Source organism: Primulina tabacum, chromosome 11 (assembly GCF_025594145.1).
Source record: "Primulina tabacum isolate GXHZ01 chromosome 11, ASM2559414v2, whole genome shotgun sequence".
Lineage (NCBI taxonomy): Eukaryota > Viridiplantae > Streptophyta > Magnoliopsida > Lamiales > Gesneriaceae > Primulina > Primulina tabacum.
This window is the reverse complement of record NC_134560.1, coordinates 5,757,942-5,779,557: the sequence shown is the minus strand read 5'-3', so window position 1 is coordinate 5,779,557 and position 21,616 is coordinate 5,757,942. Positions and strand designations below refer to the sequence as shown.

Below are 21,616 nucleotides of genomic sequence, written 5' to 3'. Positions count from 1 at the left end.
TATATACAAATTAAAACTCACTTTTAAAAAATATATTTCCAAAATTTGTTAAATTATAAAATTATTCTACATTTATTATTATATGATATGATAAATAATATTTTTCTCAAACCTTATACGATAATGATTGACAAAAAATAAATATTACAAGACAATTTTCCTCCTTTTCAGTGCTGCACATAACTAGCCCTCGGAATTATCTTATGTTTCCCGGAAACACATCTCTGACCGGCAGCGGCGTAGGAAATTAATCTTGAATGACGGCGGACCGCATTCCGGATACCTTCGGCGGTGATACGCAGGCTTACGGCGAGTCATGGTACTGGGATAATCGATATGCACAGGATTCCACCCCCTTCGATTGGTACCAAAATTACCCGTCCCTCGCTCCTCTCATCCGCCTCTACATTCCCCGTCCCCACCGCGTTCTCGTCGTTGGCTGTGGAAATTCCGGTATTTCCCCCATTTTATATCTTTAATACTTGTTTCTTTTGAGTGAATGTTTGATCGTTTTTTCGTGTGGAAAATTTGTTTTGGGAGCTGATGTCATATTATCTTGGTTATACTTGTGAACGTTGTGTTTTCCCTCATCTTTTTGGAATTGTAAACAAAGTCTAAATTTTTCATCGAAGTTGCTTCGGACCGCTGGTATATACTCGTTTTTGAGTCGAATCTTTTGATGTATATCTCAAGTGCATCCAAATATGGCATCTGTGTTATCAACCCTGGAACTTCTTCGTTTCTTTTAATTGATGAGTGTGATGGTGTTGCTTACTTGCCTGTGATCCCCTCGATCTTTGCAAGAGCTAGTCCTAAGAGAGCAAATCTCGAGTTGCATCAACTAATTTACTTGAGCTCGTGGAAATAAATGTTTCGGATTCTTAAATTCTGGCACGCATGGATCTAGTATTGAATATTATTCCCTTTAGAAGAATTGGTGTGGTTATGTCCAAATTTTATCTTGACGAGCTCCTTTCATCTTAATTATGCATTACATTGGCGGTGACATCATTTAACAGCTAAAATTGCACAAGTTGAAGCACATGCTTTGCTATGATATGCCATGTATCACTTGGTAATAAAGTCTAGCTTATGTCAGACTACCACATTACATAGGAAACGCCACGACCCATCTTTTATAATGCCATGGAACAAACTATGCCTTTACCATTGAAGTCATTAATTTGTGTTCAAGTGAAAAAGCATGTAAAGCTAGCAACACAATAGTTCTTTGTGATTCGTAGTTAAAATTTGTCATCTGATTACGATGGTTTCCTTCTACAGCCTTTAGTGAAAGTATGGTTGATGATGGATACCAAGAGGTTGTCAACATTGATTCATCCTCTGTGGTGATTGAAGCCATGAAAGAGAAGTATTCCAATCATCCAAAGCTGAAATGTATCATTCGTTACATGAATAAAAATGTATCAATTAGAATTTTCATCCTAAATATTATAAGTAATAAGAAATAATCATACTGCTGTCAAACATATACTATTCTTGATGTATAAAGCACATAGTTCAGGCACCATTTCCTTAATGTTTAAGCAGATATGAAAATGGATGTCCGGGATATGAGTTCACTTAATGAAAATTCCTTTGACGCTGTGGTTGATAAAGGTACTTCTATTATATCTGCCGGTTTCTTAAACAATACACTCGACAACAGTTGCTGATACTTTTTAATATTCTTCCAGGAACACTGGACTCTCTCTTGGTGAGTAATACGTGTCACATTTTATGTATCTGTGAGAGATTAGGTAATATTTTTCCTGTTTTTTCCAACAATGTATTTGGGTATTAATGCATTTGCAGGGCTAAAGAATGGACTTAAAATTTCCTGAATACAACACAAATCACAAACACAAAACCGGAACTTACACAATATCAATCTAAGATATCTAGAAAATCTGAAAGATCATGACTCATGTGCACAACATATCACGATATCCATGATTTCCAACAGTATCTTAATAAGCTGATCGTTATTGTAGTTTGAGAGAATAACAGAGAAAGGGAAATGCTTCACTTGTATTATTCCTCTTGAAAAATAATGGTTAGATACAATGAATTTATAGACTCCTAAGTTAACTAAATTCCTAAATCTAAGGGATAACAAGATACTGATAATTCTAATCCTAAATATTCAAATATAAAAGATAATGTAACAAGATCTTATCAATCTAGATAAGCTGATGATAATCCTGTCAATCTTGATAAAGATAATCCAATATTCTACACTTCTCCTCAAGCTGGGTCATATAGGTTCATCATTCCTAGCTTGAAACACAAATCTTGAAAACTTGGTCTATGGAGTGCTTTTGTTAGAATATATGCCACTTGTAATTGAGTAGGGATATAATTCAACACAACTATCTTGTTTTCAATCTTTTCACTGATAAAATGTCGATCTACTTTAATGTGCTTGGTTCGATCATGATGGACTGGATTCTTGGATATGCTGATGGCTGCTTTATTATCACACATAAGCTCCACAGGATGATTTTCTTCAATCTTTAGTTCATACAGTAGTCTCTTGAGCCACATTCCTTCACAGATCCCATGTGCTAGCGATCGAAATTCAGCTTCTGCACTACTCCGAGCAACTACTGTTTGTTTCTTACTTCGCCATGTCACCAAATTCCCCCATACATATGAACAATATCCAGACGTGGACCGTCTATCTGTGAGTGATCCTGCCCAATCGGCATCGCTATAGACTTTGATTGTTCTGTTGGAAGTTTTTCTAAACAGTAGTCCTTGTCCAGGAGTCCCCTTTAGGTATCTTAGTACTCGGTAGGCTGCATTCATTTGTTCTTCCCTCGGGTCATTCATGAACTGGCTAATGACACTCACAGCAAAGCAGATATCTGGTCGTGTATGTGATAGGTATATTAGTTTCCCAACTAGCCTTTGATATCTTCCCTTGTCCACCGGGGAACTATATTTTTCAGTTCCTATTTTTATGTTTGGATCCATGGGTGTATCAACCGGTTTGCAACCTATCATGCCAGTTTCTTTCAGAAGGTCAAGATCATATTTTCTTTGAGAGATTGAGATTCCATTCCAAGAAAGTATCTAAGTTGCCCGAGATCTTTCATTTCAAATTCTTTCGAAAGATGTAGTTTCACGCGGGTCATTTCTTCTTCGTGATTCCCTGTGAGGACAATGTCGTCTACATATACAATGAGTATTGTAATCTTGGCTCCCTCCAAATGTTTAACAAATAGCGTGTGGTCAGCTTGACATTGGGTGTAGCCATCTCTCTTTACAACATTGGTAAATCGGAAAAACCATGCCCTAGGTGATTGTTTGAGGCCATACAACGACTTCTGTAATTTGCATACCTTATTCTTTGTAGTCACTGATGCAAAACCAGGAGGAAAGTCCATGTACACTTCTTCTTCGAGATCACCATTAAGAAATGCATTTTTCACATTAAGTTGGTATAACGGCCAATCCATGTTGACAGCAAGTGATAATAGGACTTCGACAGTATTTAGTCTTGCTACAGGACCGAATGTTTCTTGATAGTCAATACCATATGACTGTGTATACCCTGGCTACCAGTCGTGCTTTGAACCGATCTATGCTTCCATCAGACAGGTGTTTGACAGTGAATATCCATTTACAACCAGTGAACCAATTGTTTTCTTTCCTAGTGGAAGATCAGCAATCTGCCATGTTTTGTTCTTTTCAAGTGCCTTGATCTCATCTAAAACTGCAGCTTTCCATTTAGGTTCTTTGAGGGCTTCATCAATAGTTGACGGAATCTGTACCTGATCTAGGTGTGATAGAAATGCACGATAATTAGGAGAAAACCGTTCAAGTGAGTCAAACTTCCCAATGGGGTGTTGTGTGCATGTTCTAACTCCTTTTCTTAAAGCAATCGGTCTATCATCCAAATCATTTTCCAATGTATGAATATTGTTCTCAAGGTTACCTGAATCTGGTGTCGTGGAAGAATCATGAGCAGGCTGAGTTTGTGTTGGATCTTGACTCTTTTGATGGTATTGTTTTCGTCGAGAGTACACCTGAATCGGTTGGATAAGATTTTGGGCATTATAGATAGAGGGGTTGCTAGTCACGGGAGACGGTGTTTCTGTTTCAGTATGAAGTGTGTTTGGTTCAAGATATTCTGTGGTGGGATCCCAATTCTGCACTTCTATATTTTACTTTTCCCCCTGAAGTGTAGAATTAGGATAGAAGGGGTCATTTTCGAAGAATGTGACATCCATGGATGTGTACAGCCTCTTTGAGGTAGGACAGTAACATTTGTAACCTTTTTGGTTTGGGGAATACCCAAGGAAGATGCATTTGACAGGGCGTGGTTTGTTGCGGTTGTGAGAATGAATGTGAACAAATGCTGAGCATCCGAACACTTTGAGAGGAATATCATGAACTAGGTGTGAGTTGGGGAAACATTTAAGGAACGTTTGGATAGGTGTGTGGAATTTTAGGACCCGTGAGGGCATTCGATTGATGAGATAGGCTGCTGTGAGAATGGCATCCCCCCAATAGCGTTTAGGAACATTTTTTCGTGAACAACAAGGATCGTGTAACTTCCAAGAGATGACGGTTTTTCCTTTCGGACACACCATTCTGTTGAGGAGTGTCAACACATGAGCTTTGGTGAATAATCCCATGAGAGAGCAGGTATTCTCCCAAAACTGTGTTGAAATAATCACGAGCTCTATCTGTACGTAAAATGTGAATTTTGGTAGAGAATTGAGTTTGAATCATGGTGTGGAATTGTTTGAATAGGTTGGAGGTTTCAGATTTGTCTTTCATTAGAAAAACCCATGACAAACGTGTGTGATCATCGACAAACAATAAGAACCAGCATGTACCCCTAATGTTTGTCATACTAGAGGGACCCCAAATATCACTGTGAATGAGTGAAAACGGTTTTGATGGTCTGTAACTTTGTGGTGTGAAGGTGGATCGTGTATGCTTGGACAAATTGACAAATATCACATTGGAAAGAATTAGAATTCTTATTATTGAACAAGGATGGAAATAATTTGCCTAGGTACAAAATATTCGGGTGTCCTAGACGATAGTGCCATAACAAGATCTCACTGTCTTTATTGAAAGTAGAAACAGAACATGAAGGAATAGGTGGTGGCGGATTGGTGGTGGTTTTATTCAAGCTTCTCTTGGAAACATCCATCTTTAGGAGATACAATCCACCACAAAGGTCAGCACTGCCAATCATCTTTCCCGATGCCAAATCCTGAAAAACACAAGAATCAACAAGGAATTTAGTTGTGCATTTGAGATCGTTGTTGAGCTTACTCACGGATAAGAGATTGCATTTTAGATCGGGTACAAATAACACAGATTTCAAGAAAATATCTGGAGTTAGCTGAACTGAACCGTAACCAGTCACTTGGGAGCATAAGCCATTTGCAATGCGTACTGAATGAGAATCCTTACAAGAACTAAAATGTGTAAAGGATTTCAAATTTCCCACCATATGGTCCGAGGCTCCAGAATCAACAATCCAACAATCTGATAACTCATGTTGCGTAAGTAAAGCAATTGAAGATATATCTCAATGTACCACATTACCAGTGCTAACAAGTGATGAGGTTTGTGTTGAATTAGTTTGGCCGAGCATTTGCTGGAGAATGTCGAGTTGCTCTTTTGTGAAAGGTTGGGGTTCATGGGGCTGATTCTCTGTTACAGCCGCATTTGCTCGTCTTTCTCTAGCCGGTTTCCAGTCAGCGGGTTTCCCATGGATTTTCCAACAAGTATCCACTGTGTGGTTGGGTTTTCGGTATTTTTCACACCATGGGCGTGTCCCTGTTTGAATTTCCCGCTGTTGTTAAAGAGTTGTGAAGACTGTGCAGCACCTGAGAGATCATTATGCGGAAATGAGGGCCTATGCGCAGTAAGAGCTGAAGCATCTGTGGTAGAAATAGGTTGTTGAGATCCTAGCATGACTTTTCTGCGACTTTCTTCATGGCGCACTTCCGAGAATACTGCACGGAGAGAAGGTAGTGGTTTGGTCCCCAATATACGACCACACACGTCATCCAGTGTGCTGTGAAGGCCCAGTAAGAATTTGAAGACTCGTTTTTGTTCAACTATTGCCCGATAACATTTTTCATCGTATGGGCATTTCCACTCGTAGACTTCAAAGAGGTCGAGTTGCTGCCAATGTCGAGTAAGGGCAGTGAAATAAGTCGTGACAGAGGAGTCTCCCTGTCGGAGGTCATGAAGGGTGCTTTCAATGCCGAATAGTTCAGATGTGTTGTCTTTGGAAGAATAGGTGTCGTGAGCCGCATCCCATATCTCTCTCGCAGTTCGGTATAAGAGAAAGTTTGCACCGATTTCTGTCGTCATCGAGTTGATTAGCCACGACATAATCATATTATTCTCTAAATTCCACACCTTGAATTTCGGATCTGTTGCAGCGGGGCATATCGCTGCGCTAGAGATAAACTCATCCTTCCCTTTTCCTCGAATGAACATAAGAACGGATTGCGACCATTGCAGGAAGTTTTCTCCGTGTAATTTGTGGTTCGTTATGGGAAGGGAAGATGTTTCGGCCACTGTTGATGTGATCGGTGTGGCCTCGGAAGTGGAAGGAACGGATGGTGAAACCATGTTGTATTTTGATCTTTCTCGTTGGCTCTGATACCATGTAGTTTGAGAGAATAGCAGAGAAAGGGAAATGCTTCACTTGTATTATTCCTCTTGAAAAATAATGGTTAGATACAATGAATTTATAGACTCCTAAGTTAACTTAATTCCTAAATCTAAGGGATAATAAGATACTGATAATTCCAATCCTAAATATTCAAATATAAAAGATAATGTAACAAGATCTTATCAATCTAGATAAGCTGATGATAATCCTATCAATCTTGATAAAGATAATCCAATATTCTACAGTTATATTGATTTTTCTGTCCCTGTAGTGTGGTCAAAACTCACGGCAAAATGCCGGTAGGATGCTCGAAGAAGTCTACAGGTATTATGGACATTTTTTCTAGTTTGCTTGTTACTGTTTCTTCTCACTTTCTTCCATAAGTCAAAGTGGTTGGTCATAATTATAGGGTTCTCAAGGAGAAAGGAGCATATATCCTGGTAATGTAATTGTCCTTATACTTATTTAATCTTATTTTATTTATCTGGTAGGTTGTTTCTTTTGTCATTAAAAAGGATGAGTATTTAGGGGCTTTGGGCAACAAACCCGCCAAGTGCAATTGAACATCATCAGATTTTTTGTCCGGTTATCAATGCCTATTTAAAGCGTATTTGTGCTTTGCGTCCATCACTTACTGAGGTTTACATGATTTACAGATTACATATGGTTCACCTGTATATCGACTTTCATTGTTGAGAAATTCATGCTCCTGGGCAATTAAACTCCACACTATAGGTTTGCTGAACTTTTATTGTGGTCTTGGTTATTTTATTAGCTTCAAAATTTATCTGAATTCTGTGAGCCTGCTTCCGTTCTCCAAATGATGTTCATGGAACGTTCATCTAATTGCATGCAGAGAAACTTGAATCTGGAAACAGTTCAGATGATCAGAACAAGGATCTGATTGTTCCAATTCCATTAGATACTAAGGGAGAAACTGTCTTTGGAAAGAACAATGATGTCCATTATATATATGTATGCATTAAGGTTAGAATCATTTGTCAATCTTTGTTACATTGGACTGATGACATATTTTATGTTGCAATGCTGGTGGACTGCTTTGACCTCTACCCTCAATTGTTCAGGATAACCACTACCCCGAGAAAAGTATCGAAGTATGATTCAGGCATTGAAACAATGAAACCTGTTCAGCAATTTATGTATCTACATATATGAAGTATCATCATCGGTACCCTCCCACCCACGAATCCTGATTATTTCATTGTTTTTGTTACTAATACATTCATTGTACACTAGTTTGTGTGATGGTTTAGGTAAACATGGCTGGTGCTTGTATTGTTTAATTTGTTATTCGGGAGAGGTTGTTGAAGCTGCTGGTGCTTGTATTATTTAATTATTTGAATGAAACAATTTGTATCTGCCATCTTTCATTAATTGTTATCCTAATTGATATCTCTGCGTGATGTTGGTTTGAACCTATTTGAAAGACAAACGGGTACTTTACCGGCAGTCTATTTTATGAGCAATGCAAATAGTAGTTTTGGAAATATTTTACCTCATTTCAACACGAGGCATCTTTTTTTAGTACATCCACATTATAATAATATTATCACACCAATACTAAATGATTTAAACTCAACTCAAGGTGTGAATTATGCAGTTGTTTGGACACTTTTGGCCAAATGAGTCAGGAATCAGAGAGTGTAATTTAGAAGATTGAAGATTACAAGCAAAAGACATTTCTGAATGCATCCAACATTCCAACTACTTACAAATCAATGTAACATGACTTTCAGAGACATAGGAAAAAAAGAATTACAAGCTTTCACTCACCTCCAGAGACATAGGAAAGCTTTCACTTTCCTGGCACATTGCCACTACAAATGGATTGGGTTAAGCCTTCTAAATAACTGATCAATGACCAATGTAATTGCTATCTGCCATACATTGCAGATTAACACACAAAGTAGGGCTTCTGCTCCCTACCAATAGTCAAACTTTCTTTCTTTTTTTGACTATAGTACTGCATCAAATTATAATTTTTCTCAGTAAGTAGTCACCATCTACCTAAACCTTTTTTCTTTACCACGGCTCTCCAGTTTGTCCTCAGGTCTACGATACTGAGCAAATTCATTATTGATCCTTGAAAGAACTTTCTGTGAACGTGCCAACCTCTCATCAAGATCTAACTCAAATGGCCACATCAACAAGCTATTTGTTTGCTGTTGATTATGGTGTTGGCCGTCTTGCATCCTGAATAGCTTCTTCACCATTTCGTCTAATTTGACAACTTTCTTCTGTAGGTTACTCTTGTCTATCTGCACAAGTATTAAGACAAAAAATTTGGCCTCGTCACACCATTTGACAACATTTATAGTGACTATTGTGATTCAGATATATCAGTAGCAAAACCAGAGCATTCATTTGGGTTGGTGTGAAACTAGATAATGAAAGTAAAGGAAAACGAGCATATATAAAATTAAATATGGACATTAGAAAATTTAAGAGGGAAGGGGAGCCACCCCCTGTCGACCACCCTCATCCTCTCCCCCATCACTAAGATAAATAGCGCCACTTGTACCTTCAGCATGTCGTTTTGTGCAATCAACATCTGGTTTCGTTGTTGTAGTTGTTCCAGCATAATCTGCAAACCAAGTTGGTCTGCTTTGCTTTTATTGATTTCTATAATACATCTGTAGCAAAATATCAAATCAACCTTATTAATGTCATGGTCACATCAACACTATTAATCCTAGTTATTGTCGGTTAAATAAAAAACAATGTAAAATGGAGTATTTCGGAAGGATTCGTTTTAAACAGCATCAATCACCTTTCTTTATCTTCATGTAATTCATCAATATGACTCCTCAAGTTGACAATTTCTTGCTCCTAGTGACAGGAAATATGCATGTGAATCATGAAGCTATAGTTTTTCAAAAAAATGAAAGTAAAACACAGTACCATCACAGCAAATTCTCGTCTCTGATGTTGAGCCTCCTTAATAAGCTTTTGAAGTTGATATTTGTCAACTATGTTCTATAACAAGAATTTTGCGAAATATGCAGACTGTTATATTGATAAAAGAAAACATGAACCATTATTTTGCTTGGGCCTGAACTCACAGCGTAATTGGTGATGTCCAGCTTAACACTGAGTAAATCCCTGATGACATCATGTGTCATGCTTTCTGCAGTGGCTAGTCTAGTATTCAGCACGCATACCTGAATGAGTATACATTAGCGGTTACCGTGTTAATGGACAAATTACAGGAAAATAAATTCCAAAAAGATGGAGCGCATGAAGGGGTTTCTCAAGAGTCAAGACCCAAAAATCATTTTACAGCATCCCAAACCATCAGGATAAAACAAGAACCGCCACAGGCCACCCAATAGTAAAGGGAACATGGCTAAAACTGCATCAGCTAAAAACGAAATCTGCTACTCAAGAAAATATCTTGTACTAAATCAAACTACACAGATATCACTTCATGATCTCAAAGTTAAGAAATGCGTTCATTAAAGTTATTGCTGATGGGACCATCAAATATCTTTCACAACTCACAACAGCAGTGTATTACCTCTTTATGCTTACTGGCTACCAGTGCCTCAAGCTCTTCAATTTGAAGTCTAGCATTTGACAGCTCCTGATCCTTTTCTTGATTCACTTGCTGGACCAAACTAGCAATGCATCTGAATGGTGAACTAGAACCCCTTGTTTTTGTTGAGATTTTATCAGCACTTTCTATAGTTGGCCCAACAGATACAAACAGTTCTGGTTTAACTTCACGAACCATTGCTTCCAAGTTCTTGTACTGTGCATAATACAGAATGCGGTTGCTTGTAATTGACATGATTAGAATTGAAAAAGTATAAAATAACAGCCAAAGTAAATGTAAATTTTTGTGCGTTGATTATATCTAATGCATTTTCCCACGTGGACGCCAATTTTTAATTCTCTTCTCCCTTGCAGTAAATATTCCACATTCATCTTTCAGCACTCAGAAACTTTTGTACCATGAATGAGTTCTAGGCCACTAATTTGTCCCAAGTTGAAAAAGCAGCAAGCCAAACCGATCATTAAGCACTATGTTGACTTCAAGATCAGATATCAATTAAAGAAAAGTAATGTCAACCAAAAGAGGGAGTGAAATCCGAAGTTTCAATAAGAACCAACTCATATAAGGTTTATGATTAATTTATTTACCTTCTGTTGGTACTGTGATGCCTGTGCTTCAGCATGCAATACAAGTTCAGAGATATAATCTTTGAATTGATTGATCTGAAGGATAAACACGCAGTTTACATTAGAATACGAGGAAAATTTAACAGTATGGATTGCCTAATCAAAGCTAATCATAACCAAACCTTGTGATCTTGTTCAGCGTTCTTCTCTTCAAGAAATCTTATTCGGCAATGGGCCTCATTAGCCTCGAATGCTTTGACGTGCAATTTACTGAAACAGAATAGTATGACTACTTGAAATGATTTTGAAGGTGAACAACAATATGCAGAAAAAATGACAGATTTTATGCACCTTGAAAGTTGATCTTCGATCAAAACCGAATTCGTGCTATCTGATTGCATGCTTTCTGTAAAATCCTCAACAGTTGATAATCTGCGTCTAAGTGCTTGAAGTTCCAATTCTAGTGTTTCTTTTAGCGTGCAATGTTTTTGTATCTCTTCCTCCATTTCTTGTACCTTAAATGTGTAAAAATATATACGGAATATTGAACAAAGCAATTCTTCAACGGGTAATATAACGTCAGAATATAACATTACGAAATTATCCTCGAGAGTTCAAAAAAATGAGAATGCAGCGTAGTTTTCTAGAAAAGAGAGCACTAAACTTACTTTTTTTTCTAAAACGTTTATGGTGCATTCAAGCTCCTCGACAGATCGTTCTAAAATCTTGACTTCCTCTTCCTTTTGCTCAGCATACATTTTACTTCCCTCAGACTCCTATGGAATTCAGGTTGAATTCAGAAGTACCCTGAATTGACTCAACAATCTCAAAAAGCTATCCAAAATGACATACCTGACGGGCTTCTGCAGCTACAGCTTGGTTCTCATCAGCTAATGCACATGCCATATCGAGCCTGTCTTGCAAAGAACAGAGTTTTTCAAAAAGTTGGTCTCTCTCTGCAGTCACTCTTGTTAAAGAATTTTCAACATCTTCCGTTGAAGGCACTAAATGTTTCTCTGGCGATGAAGATAAACGAATAATTTCTTTTTCCAAATTTTTGATGGCTTCTCTTTGCTCTTCTACCAGCTGCTCCGCCTCAGAGTTTTTCAGGTAAAGATCCTTCAAAAGAACTTTTAACTCCACATTTTGCTCAGACAAAACATTCGACATTTCTGTTGCCTGATCTAATTCAGATTTTGAGTTAAATAGAGCTAGTGCAGCTTCAGCCATTCGGTCTTCAGCTTTTGCATTCTTTGCTTGCATGTCATCAAGCTGAACTCTTTTGATCTGTAGCTCATTCTGGACTTCGTTTGATGCAAGAATTAATTTTTCAATTTCATCCTTAATGTCTTTCCTGTGGGAGGCTAATTCTTGTAGCAAGCTGAAGTCAAAAAGTAACCCTTTCAGTAAGATATCTTTTCGTTCCAGCTCCCTCTCGAGTTTGGAGTTTTTATTCACAGTGTCAATATGGACTGGGTTGAACTCTTTAATTTCTGTTCCCAACTTATCTGCAACATGATCTCCTTCACTTTGACATTTAACGGGATGAGAAGTAGTGTTGTCATCCCAACTTATATTACTAATTCCAAGTTTATTTGTAATTAAAGAATGTTCTTGGAATGGAGATCTATCAGCCTTTGTAGTTTTGTTAATTCTTCTGAATCTGTGAACGTACTCCCCCATTCGGCACTGTAAGACAAGCATGCTGATATCGCTCTGTAATGCCTTGCAAAACAAGGCATCCAACCATGATTTAGATCTGCAGAAGAAAGATCGTGTCTCTTCAACAACTTTATTGCCATCACTGCATGCTGATAACCCCAAAGCTGTTTGCATTTGAATGAAAAAGTCTTCAAGCGAATTCAAGATGTTAGCTATTTCTATAAAGCTAAACTGGATCTGATCTCGCAATACTTCATTTTCTCCATCTTTCAGAAGTATACAGAATTTTAGCTGTTGTATCTCTTCAATCAAGTTTTCTTTATCTGCCATTAATTCCTTTCCTGATTGCTTCCACATTTCTGTCATCACATTTGCCTTTTCATTTGCCTTTAGCATTGCTTTTAATATGTAATCAGCTTCTTCCATGGTTTCGTAAGCCTCTTCAATTTTGGTCAAGAAGTTAGCAGTAGGATATACATATCCTTCATCTGCCAACTGCATGTAACACAATATTGTAATGAAATAAAGCATGAAAAAAGTGAACACATGATATTTTGAAGCGTGTATAAAAATACTCGATATTATCTCACCTCTCCCAATTTTTGGCTGCTGCTGTCGACTCTTCGGCTAGCATGTTGATCATGTACATCTCCGAGTCGCTTAATGCTGTTCTCTATTGCATCCTGATTAGACAATTTTAAAACCTCAGCAGCACAACTCTGATTTTTTTCATGAACAGAAACTGCCACGAACTCCTTTAGCTTGCCAAAAGTTTTGTATGCTTTTGTGAATTCCTTCTTGAAAAGTAAACATGCAGTATTATGGCTAAAATGTGTTACTTCATCAGACTTTGGTTCAAGAATTGGTTCAGTTAGTTTGTTTCCACATCCATATATATTGCTTGAAGAAGACTTATCCCCATCACCTGCACTTTGAACTGAAGAATCAGAGCATGAATTTGAACAATCAGGGGCCCATCCATCCATCTGTACAAAAGATTCTGTTGAATCCACATGGAAAAGCTTATTCATAGCTTGGTGAAAGCATGCAGTCATAGAACTCAATTGGTCATCGATACAAGAACCATTCACTGCTTCTTCAGTCTCTGATAGACTCAGATTTGCTGATGCAGCTTCAGTGTCAATGTCTCCAGTTCCAAAAGCATTTTTATGAGTTAAAGATAAAATTGTGTCGGCACTTCCTCTGATATTGTCAATGGAATATTTAGAGAGCACATTTTTCGCTAATAAAGCACCATAAGCCCGATTTTCAGTAATTTGGCCCTCTTTTGGTAAAGGTTTCCTTTCTGGAAATTCTTTTGCATCAGTTGAATCATCTGATATTTTAAAGCACTGTAATTTCTCTCCACTTGAATAATTTTCAGACTGCTGATACTTAGTAAGCAAAACCGTCGCACCCTTCAAGGAGTATAGTTTTTGTTCCATTTGCAACACATTTTTTTGTGCATCTTCCAAACTCTTTTGCAGTAGCAGAATAGTTTGTTCCTTTTCAAGACAAATTTTAGCAGCTCTCTCAACATGTTCACTGACCCAACCATTGGCACTGGGAAAGGAATGAGAAATACTTGTTATTTGGCGAGCGGCATCTCCTAGGGATGTAGAACCATCAATGAGAAAGGTGGTTAGCTCCAAAGTTGCACTTTCCCACTTTGAACAGACATATTTTAGTTCTTCCTCCTTATTTGATATGCTGCTTTCAAGATTTAAATTCTGTTGAGTCAAGGAGCATAAACGCATTTGAAAGTCTTTTTGAAGTCTATCCATCTCTTCTTGTAAATGTATTATAGTTTTGGTTGCCTCAAATTCGACCTCATTCTGAACTAATTTAGTTTCGTAATCCTTAGATAGCCATGTTGTATGTTCTCTTATGTATTGCCCATTAAGTATTTGTGCTTCCTTGAGTTCCCCATACAACTCATCCAACTTTGCTTGCAAAGTCACAGTGCCAGTGGCTTCTTTGCCCTTAATTGCAGCATTTGGATTTGTATTTCCCGAACTAGAAATATCTCGGTCATAGCCCTTACATTTGTCCTCGAGTTCTCTCATCATAATTTCCCCATTATCCTGTATTTTTATCACCTTCTCATTTCTTGGCTGCACAGACTCTGGTTCTTTATGCTGGACATGCCCCAATTTCAAGGTTTTAAGCAAAGATTGTGCACCCATCAGCTGTTTGTGGACATTGTCACAGTTCAACTTTTTATTCTGACCATTTGCATTATGATAAAATTCATCATATTGATCGTTGCTGGAAGTAGCCTCATCGACTAAATTTTCACTCGGTAAACTATTCTCAATCTGCAACATAGCTAGAAAATATCATGGAGATGCAGCAAAAAAAAATGATTTAGCCAAAATGTTCATTTTCTTCAGTTATTGTGATTAAAAGGAATTTATAACCTACGGTCTACGTGCTTCATCTGCATTGTAAGTCACACTACCTACTATGCAATGAGCACCACTCATGACCATTGTATTTTCGTTCACATGTTATACGGATATATTTAATTCCAAAAAATGAACACATATTAGCACTTATTTGGGAAAGTGCATAGAATTTGTCCTTACCGAGTCGAAAGTATCTTGGTTGCAGTTCATGCTATTTCCAAGTTGTTGTTGTAATTCATCAACTTGCCTGAAAAGCATAATGTTTACAGATAGAACAATCGAAAAATAAAAGTACATGACCAGCTATCACTTAATGTTTACAGAAAGAACAATCGACAAAATAAAAGTACATGACCAGCTATTACTAGTAAATTTGATTACGATCTAACAGAAAATAAACACCATAAGTTCTGACTCAATGATAATAGTCCTACTTGTGTTATAAAAAGAGTAACATTTCTATGAATGTGGGGCTATTGCTTTCTTGATAGTGTAAAATAGGGGGCATACTAAAGGGTGATGTTACAACCTTTTAGTAGAACTCAGTCTCAAAAGTTAGCAGGGACTGTGCCCAAGAGGTTATAAACCCGCACGACAACCTTTTCACAAGTGATGTGGGCCGAACCATGACACGTTATCTTTTTTCAGAACCGACGTCCACGGCGGTTGGTTATTTCACGGAACCCATACGCATGTGGGTAGCAGCCATGACTTTACGGACCACACACGTATGCGGGTGTAGCAGCCCTCCTCACCCCACCGGAATGAGGAACGAACGGTCTGATACCATACAACCCTTGGGTAGAACTCACTGTCAAAAAACTAGCTATTGAGGGGAGGGTATCCAAAAGGTTATGTTATGATCCCACAAGACAAGGTTTTCACAAGCGATTTGGGACGAACCATGACACATTACAATCTTGTTATAAGGTGCTCAATAAGTTATAAATCAAGGCGGGTTTTTCACAAGTGACGTGGGACAAACCATGCCACGTTACAAGAGTACGATAATGGTTCACTGTTACGGACCAAGGTGGAGGCCCAAGTAGATCAAAACTAATGGTATACAGTAGAAGGGACCGGAAAAGTCTAGGATAGAACAAAGGAAAAAATATTCTTTGAGGTTTTTCTTTCCATGTATAAGGAGACATTTCCTAATTATGTTTTGGGGGATTTTATTTTGGAAACGATATATTAATTTTAGTTTGTAAACGATATATTATCTTTGTTGGAAAGGAACAAGATTCATTGACTTCCTGTCACTTACCACTTATCCATGCATGACAAATGAGACAAACAGAGAAACAATTTTAGAAGAATAATAGTAAATTAAATTCTTATCTAAAACTATCATTAGCTTCCTTAAATGGCTGAAGAAAACTAACACAAGAAGATGAATCAAGAAAGGAATGAAGATGAGCGTTATCAACACTCAACAGGTAAGAACTCGAGATACTTCAATGGTTCAAATGTAGCGTTGTTCAAATTTAGAGAGCGTGTATAGGCAATGAAACTTGAGTCAGTTAGATTCACCTAATTAGTTCGGTATTCATTTCCTTGCACCTTTGCAACTCTCTTTCAACTTCAAGTCCCTGTGTTTTTGTGCAAATCTAGATTGGGGACAACAAAAAATATCCAAAATACAGCAATTTGATTGAAGAGTTGCAATGTTATTAACCTATTTTACCTTTGTTGAAGGGCACTGTTGGTTTACACAACTTTTATCGACTTCGAGTAATTCTAAAAGCTTCATATATGCAGGACAAAGTATAAAAAATATCAACGTGGATTCAGGTGAACATTTGGATTTATATTATGCAATAATTTCACCAGACCTGACTGTGTAATCCAGATATTTCATCAAGCAATCTTTCTCTCTCTCCTTGTTCAGAGAAATCTCGATACCTGTAATAATGGAAAATGATCGATCTTTAAAGGGTATAAACCGAGCCCACCGAAATATTGAACATGCATTCATGATTGTTACAGTCGAATTTGCTCTCGCAGTCTGAAAATTTCCAGTTCTAGTCGATCTACTTCTGGATTCCTATCAATTTTTTCTCGAAGCTGCTTAATTTCTTCTCGTAAAGCATTGTTTTCATCCTGATAAAATTTATCAGCACAGACTGGCCCATCCAACAATGATTCCAAGTGTTGTATCTTTTCATCTCGGAGTCTGAGCATCAATTTGGTACGCTGAGCTTCTTCTTCTTGCTGATGAACCTTCCAACAGATTTTAAACTGTCATTTATCTAGAAAATCGAAGTAACGGCATAAGAGGTCTAGAATGTGGACTTGACAAACCAAATTATTCATCCGTTCAATTTCAGCTTTCAGTCTTTTGACATCCATCTCAGTCAACTTCTCTCGATGCAGGGCACCACTTAAGGTATCTTCCAAGTACTTCGTCTGCTATAAACAATTTATTTGGTTAAACTCCGTGATTATCAACTGTGTTGGAACAAAGTTCATCTTGGAGTTGAGTGATACCTTCCTAATTCCTCCCCTTGGAATCTTATGCTTGCCATACACATTGGTTTCATCAAATGTCTCGTACCTTCCAGGAAAGTAACCCAGGCTATAATTTTCAGAATCTGGAGCAAAATCTATAGGTTTCGGTGAAGCATGTTGATACTTCATCAGGAATGACAACTGACACTGTTTATGTGATAAATGAACAAATTATTAGCTTCATGGTGCCAAAGATTACATGTGAATACTCATGTAACAAATTTCCACCTTTAATTGTTGGATTTGGTGCTGCAATGCAATGACATCCCCTGAAGCATCTTCATTTATTTTAGCCTGAAAGCAAACCAAGGCATCAGTAAAGAATGACTTAAAAAGCCTCATCCTTCCACTGAAAATAAGCTCAATCAAATCTATACATTATTCTGAATAAGCTTGGCACGTTGTGCAAATTTCAAAGTGCTTAAAGTCTCGTACGCGGAGCTGTAAAATGAAAAGAAAATTGTGATAAGATATTGTTTTCGAAAAAGCCCACTGGACTCGTCCATTTGAAACTGATATAATTACTATACCAGGTAGATGGGCTGATGTTTGCAATTATTGTTGTTTTTGAATTTCCACCCAGAGAGTCCTGCATCCATAGAGGTGTATATCACAACAAAACATACATATCAACAGAAGCTCATGATGCTTGTTTTCTGACCTGAAGAAGAAACGTTAGTCTAGAGTCTCTGTAGGGTACATGTCGATGTTTCCCATGCGCCAGATCCACCAGAGACATTATTACCATTCTAAAGGTACAGTTAATGAAAAAATCAGAACATCGATGGCAGAAAAATACTATACAGCATCACTATGGCTCAGCAAAACAAGCAAATGAGCAATAAAACTCAACTGAGGAAAGTTTCTTCCGGAGGCAATAATGGATTGACAGTTATCGCTACAATATTAATGGAACCAAAATATATCCACAATTGAAGCAACATAGCACGTTCTACCGAATTGGCACAGTTCTCCATGCTTCAATCGTATACATCTCTGTAATAAAGCTTGCCAAGCTGACGAGTTGTTTGTTTATTTGAAATATTATGATCTAGACATCATCTTGTTTGTTTAGAATCTTAACAATCTAATATTTCAGGATCCGCTTGTCCTATAGATGTTTGAAATTTAAATGCATATTAATTTCTAGTCATGAACTTTGTGAATCTGACAATAACTAGGTAAACTAACCTGAAGGGAAGGAGAAGGCTATAACATGCAATAGTTACCAAAAACCAGGAGGGACATTGATGGCATACAAGATGAAGATAGTATTTGCTTATACGTCAAAATATTCATTCAGAAAAACCAAAAGGAAAATTTGATGGCAGAATCAGAATTGGAGTGAGTTCAGAAACTTCTACCCCAGAGTTGAAAGAGACTTATTTATATTTGCGGCTTCTTTCAAACGATCTCCTTCTGCCCCAGAGCTTTTCTGCCTATCAAAACAAAATTTCATATGTGATTACTGCCTCCTAACAAAGATCTGTTCATGACACCAGTTGTTACCTCTCAGAACCAGCAAGATCTACTAGATTCAATCTTCCAAACCTAAGGTGGACCGTGGAATCTTTCTCCCACCGGCTCTCAATTATGCAAGTGAAGACACTGTGAGATCGGCTGCTCTCACTGTTCATATGAGTTGCTGCTATTTTCCTATTTGCAGCACCCTATGCCAGGTAAAGGAATAGCCAACTGTTTTTCAAAATAATGAATGATCAAAGATTAATATTCGAGAATATTCAATTTTGAGCATCACCTGTTGCAAAAGTTTGAGAACTTCATTCGCTGTTCCAACACTGTACTTGGTAAGGTTTTCAACATATACCCCTTTCTTCAAATCTTCTCTGAGCTATATTAATTAAAGTTCAGTAGAAAAATTCCGTACTTTAAAATTTAACACTGCAGATTGAGTTCATCGGCATAAATTTAAATTACCTGGAGATTAGTGGACAAAGGCTCGAGAAGGTCTATTATTTGCTCATTATATATCTCTAGAAAAGAACATTTGCAGCTATAGCTTAATCTCTCGTTCTTCCTGTCCTCTTCTTCCTTAAAGATGGCCACAAGGGGTATTTAGCAACCAGGAAAAAGTATAAGATTCACCAAATAAGTAAATATCATCACTGTCTGACCTTTGTAATCCTCGTGAATAGGTACTCGAATGTACGGTAAGTAATGCCACGATCAGCACCGAGCTTTTCATTCATGTTATCAGTTTCACCCATCATAGTATAGGTCTTTCCACTACCTGTCTGCAACAAGTTTTTAAGGATTTTATGATTAATCAAGGCTGACTTATAATCATTGTCCAACAACAAAATGTCTCAATTATGTCTACCTGTCCATAAGCAAACATGCAGCTGTTATACCCGGACATGCAATTATCCACCATGGGCAATCCTACAACTCTGAATAGCTTTTCCTGAACAAATTTGGTCATGCAATTTCTCGTAAATTTCAAAAGATTTTTAACTGAAATTAACAATGGCTGTAATTATAAGTAAAAGTTTCACATTAAATATAGCAACATATCAAAAAGTACACGAGAGACGGGCACCTGTGATGTACTTTCACAAGCAATGTGATCAAACGTAAATCTAGTTTCGGGATGACCTATCCAAACTACCGACTGTAAACTCTCTTGCCTCACGCATCTCCCATACCCTTGTGAAACAATTTCGTTATTATTCAATGGTCTAATCCGAATCAAAACCTGCATTCAACAACGAAGAATAAAACAAACACCAAATGCTCTTAAAAAAACCAAGAAAAAGAAGAAGAAAAAAAAAGGTAAATCAGACAGCCCTGACCCACGAACTCGGTATTTCCAAACAGTACAACAACATCAACAAATAATATCACCGAATGAATAGTGAATTCATGTTAAAACTGACCTGCACATTATGATTCTCCCAAAACCCTGGGTCCTCATCAAGCTCAAATTGTGGAACCTGAACCGGTAACTGTTCTGGATTTGATATTGAAATCCTCCTAGAAACCCGCGGGCAAACCCCTCCTCTTCCTCCTACACTGCCTAATTGACACAGCACCCTGGTGAGCGTACCACCACTCGAAGCAGAACTGAAGTTGGAAAACTTAGGCCCACTTCTAACTTGAGGAGTACTTTGAGCTGAACTGGGTTCAGAATGAGCAGCTTTACCTTTAGCGTAACCTCTAGGATTTTTCAGAAACGAAGATATCTGCTCAGTCTCCGCAATCGCCTCAAATGTTTTGCTGCCAATACACCTGGATGATTCCGGTTTCTCTTTAAAATGATGCTGAAGAAGTTGGTTGTGAGTTCTTGATTGCAACTGAGACGGGTCGGGGATTGAATTAAGAGGAGATCTTGATGGAGTCAACTGCATTTGATTCGACGGGCTTTCAAATCCGTTTTCACTTGCTAGATATTGCGGTGACTTCAGCCGTGCCGGACGAGTTGAAGAGCCGCCGTTGGACATGGTTGAAGCTTTGATTCGAAATGAGTAGCGAAGAATGGAGCATAAATTATGGAATTGCTTGTGAATTTATGGTTATGGGGAATTGGTAAACAGCGACTCGCAAAAACTCCATTGACAGAGCAGTGCAGGGCCGAGCCCCACCTGAAATTCAAATTTGAAATGGGAGATGGAGATTTTTATTGCACTTCCCCCCTAGCGGTTTCTGATAATTATGTTCTAACCCCAAAAATATTTCTATTATTATTTTTTTGGATATTACCCAGTATATAATATATAATTATTATGATATAATCTCCATAATAAAAAAATTGCTATTTTTGGGGTTTTTTCAAGTGAATATACTCTTAGTTTTGGTTTTATAATTTTTTATAATATATTGTATTTGCTGAGTGTAATAATTTATTATGCAATAGTCGTAGTATAATCGATATAATGATCATTTATTGTTCATTCACACTCGACTTATACATTGAATATTATATAGTTAATCTCCGCTATATAAATTACCTATATTTAGTTTCGATCATTCCTTTGAAATAAATTTTGTCATGTTGGAATACAATATGATATGTATAATATTATCAGGGGGATGAAGATTTGAATTGAAATTAATGATAATGTTGATAGGTACAATTTTTTTTTTTTAAAGCAAACACAAAATATGATGTTGTTTTATTTTAAAGGCAAAAATTTGTGTGAGACGGTCTCACGGGTCGTATTTTGTGAGACAGATCTTTTATTTGAATCATCCATGAAAAAGTATTAGTTTTTAT

At 37.4% G+C, this 21,616-nt stretch overlaps 2 protein-coding genes across 6 annotated transcripts; one reads left to right on the top strand and one right to left on the bottom strand.

Moving 5' to 3' along the window:
- Window positions 1-130: 130 nt before the first annotated feature.
- Window positions 131-8,414, top strand: LOC142518068 (uncharacterized). 3 transcript variants are annotated; one of them, XR_012813462.1, is made up of 10 exons: window positions 131-453; window positions 1,285-1,398; window positions 1,552-1,620; window positions 1,698-1,717; window positions 6,930-6,982; window positions 7,068-7,098; window positions 7,315-7,393; window positions 7,515-7,645; window positions 7,744-7,847; window positions 8,280-8,414. XR_012813462.1 is itself a non-coding variant. In XM_075620690.1 (9 exons), exons 1-9 carry the CDS (start codon window positions 258-260, stop codon window positions 7,777-7,779), a joined length of 729 nt encoding a protein of 242 aa, XP_075476805.1. In that variant the 5' UTR covers window positions 131-257; the 3' UTR covers window positions 7,780-8,039. The 3 variants fall into 3 exon arrangements, 1 of the variants encoding a protein (XP_075476805.1); XR_012813461.1 differs by lacking the exon at window positions 8,280-8,414 and adding an exon at window positions 7,933-8,039; XM_075620690.1 differs by lacking the exon at window positions 8,280-8,414 and having other exon boundaries at window positions 7,744-8,039.
- Window positions 8,415-8,617: 203 nt separating this feature from the next.
- On the bottom strand, window positions 8,618-21,039 carry LOC142518067 (kinesin-like protein KIN-12C). 3 transcript variants are annotated; one of them, XM_075620686.1, is made up of 31 exons: window positions 20,280-21,039; window positions 19,943-20,098; window positions 19,724-19,807; window positions 19,518-19,637; window positions 19,321-19,434; window positions 19,142-19,234; window positions 18,892-19,052; window positions 18,747-18,821; window positions 18,044-18,131; window positions 17,913-17,971; window positions 17,760-17,823; window positions 17,611-17,676; window positions 17,362-17,529; window positions 17,176-17,283; window positions 16,859-17,094; window positions 16,707-16,776; window positions 16,559-16,618; window positions 16,405-16,463; window positions 15,052-15,118; window positions 13,054-14,781; window positions 11,654-12,958; window positions 11,470-11,577; window positions 11,153-11,316; window positions 10,984-11,071; window positions 10,823-10,897; window positions 10,197-10,430; window positions 9,742-9,840; window positions 9,581-9,655; window positions 9,450-9,508; window positions 9,201-9,312; window positions 8,618-8,937 (listed from the first exon to the last, which is right to left on the bottom strand). In XM_075620686.1, the coding sequence occupies exons 1-31, from the start codon at window positions 20,841-20,843 to the stop codon at window positions 8,683-8,685; spliced, it is 6,714 nt and encodes a 2,237-aa protein (XP_075476801.1). In that variant the 5' UTR covers window positions 20,844-21,039; the 3' UTR covers window positions 8,618-8,682. The 3 variants fall into 3 exon arrangements, with proteins under 3 accessions (XP_075476801.1, XP_075476802.1, XP_075476803.1); XM_075620687.1 differs by having other exon boundaries at window positions 17,176-17,280; XM_075620688.1 differs by lacking the exons at window positions 19,943-20,098; window positions 20,280-21,039 and having other exon boundaries at window positions 19,518-19,633.
- Between the last annotated feature and the right edge of the window lie 577 nt (window positions 21,040-21,616).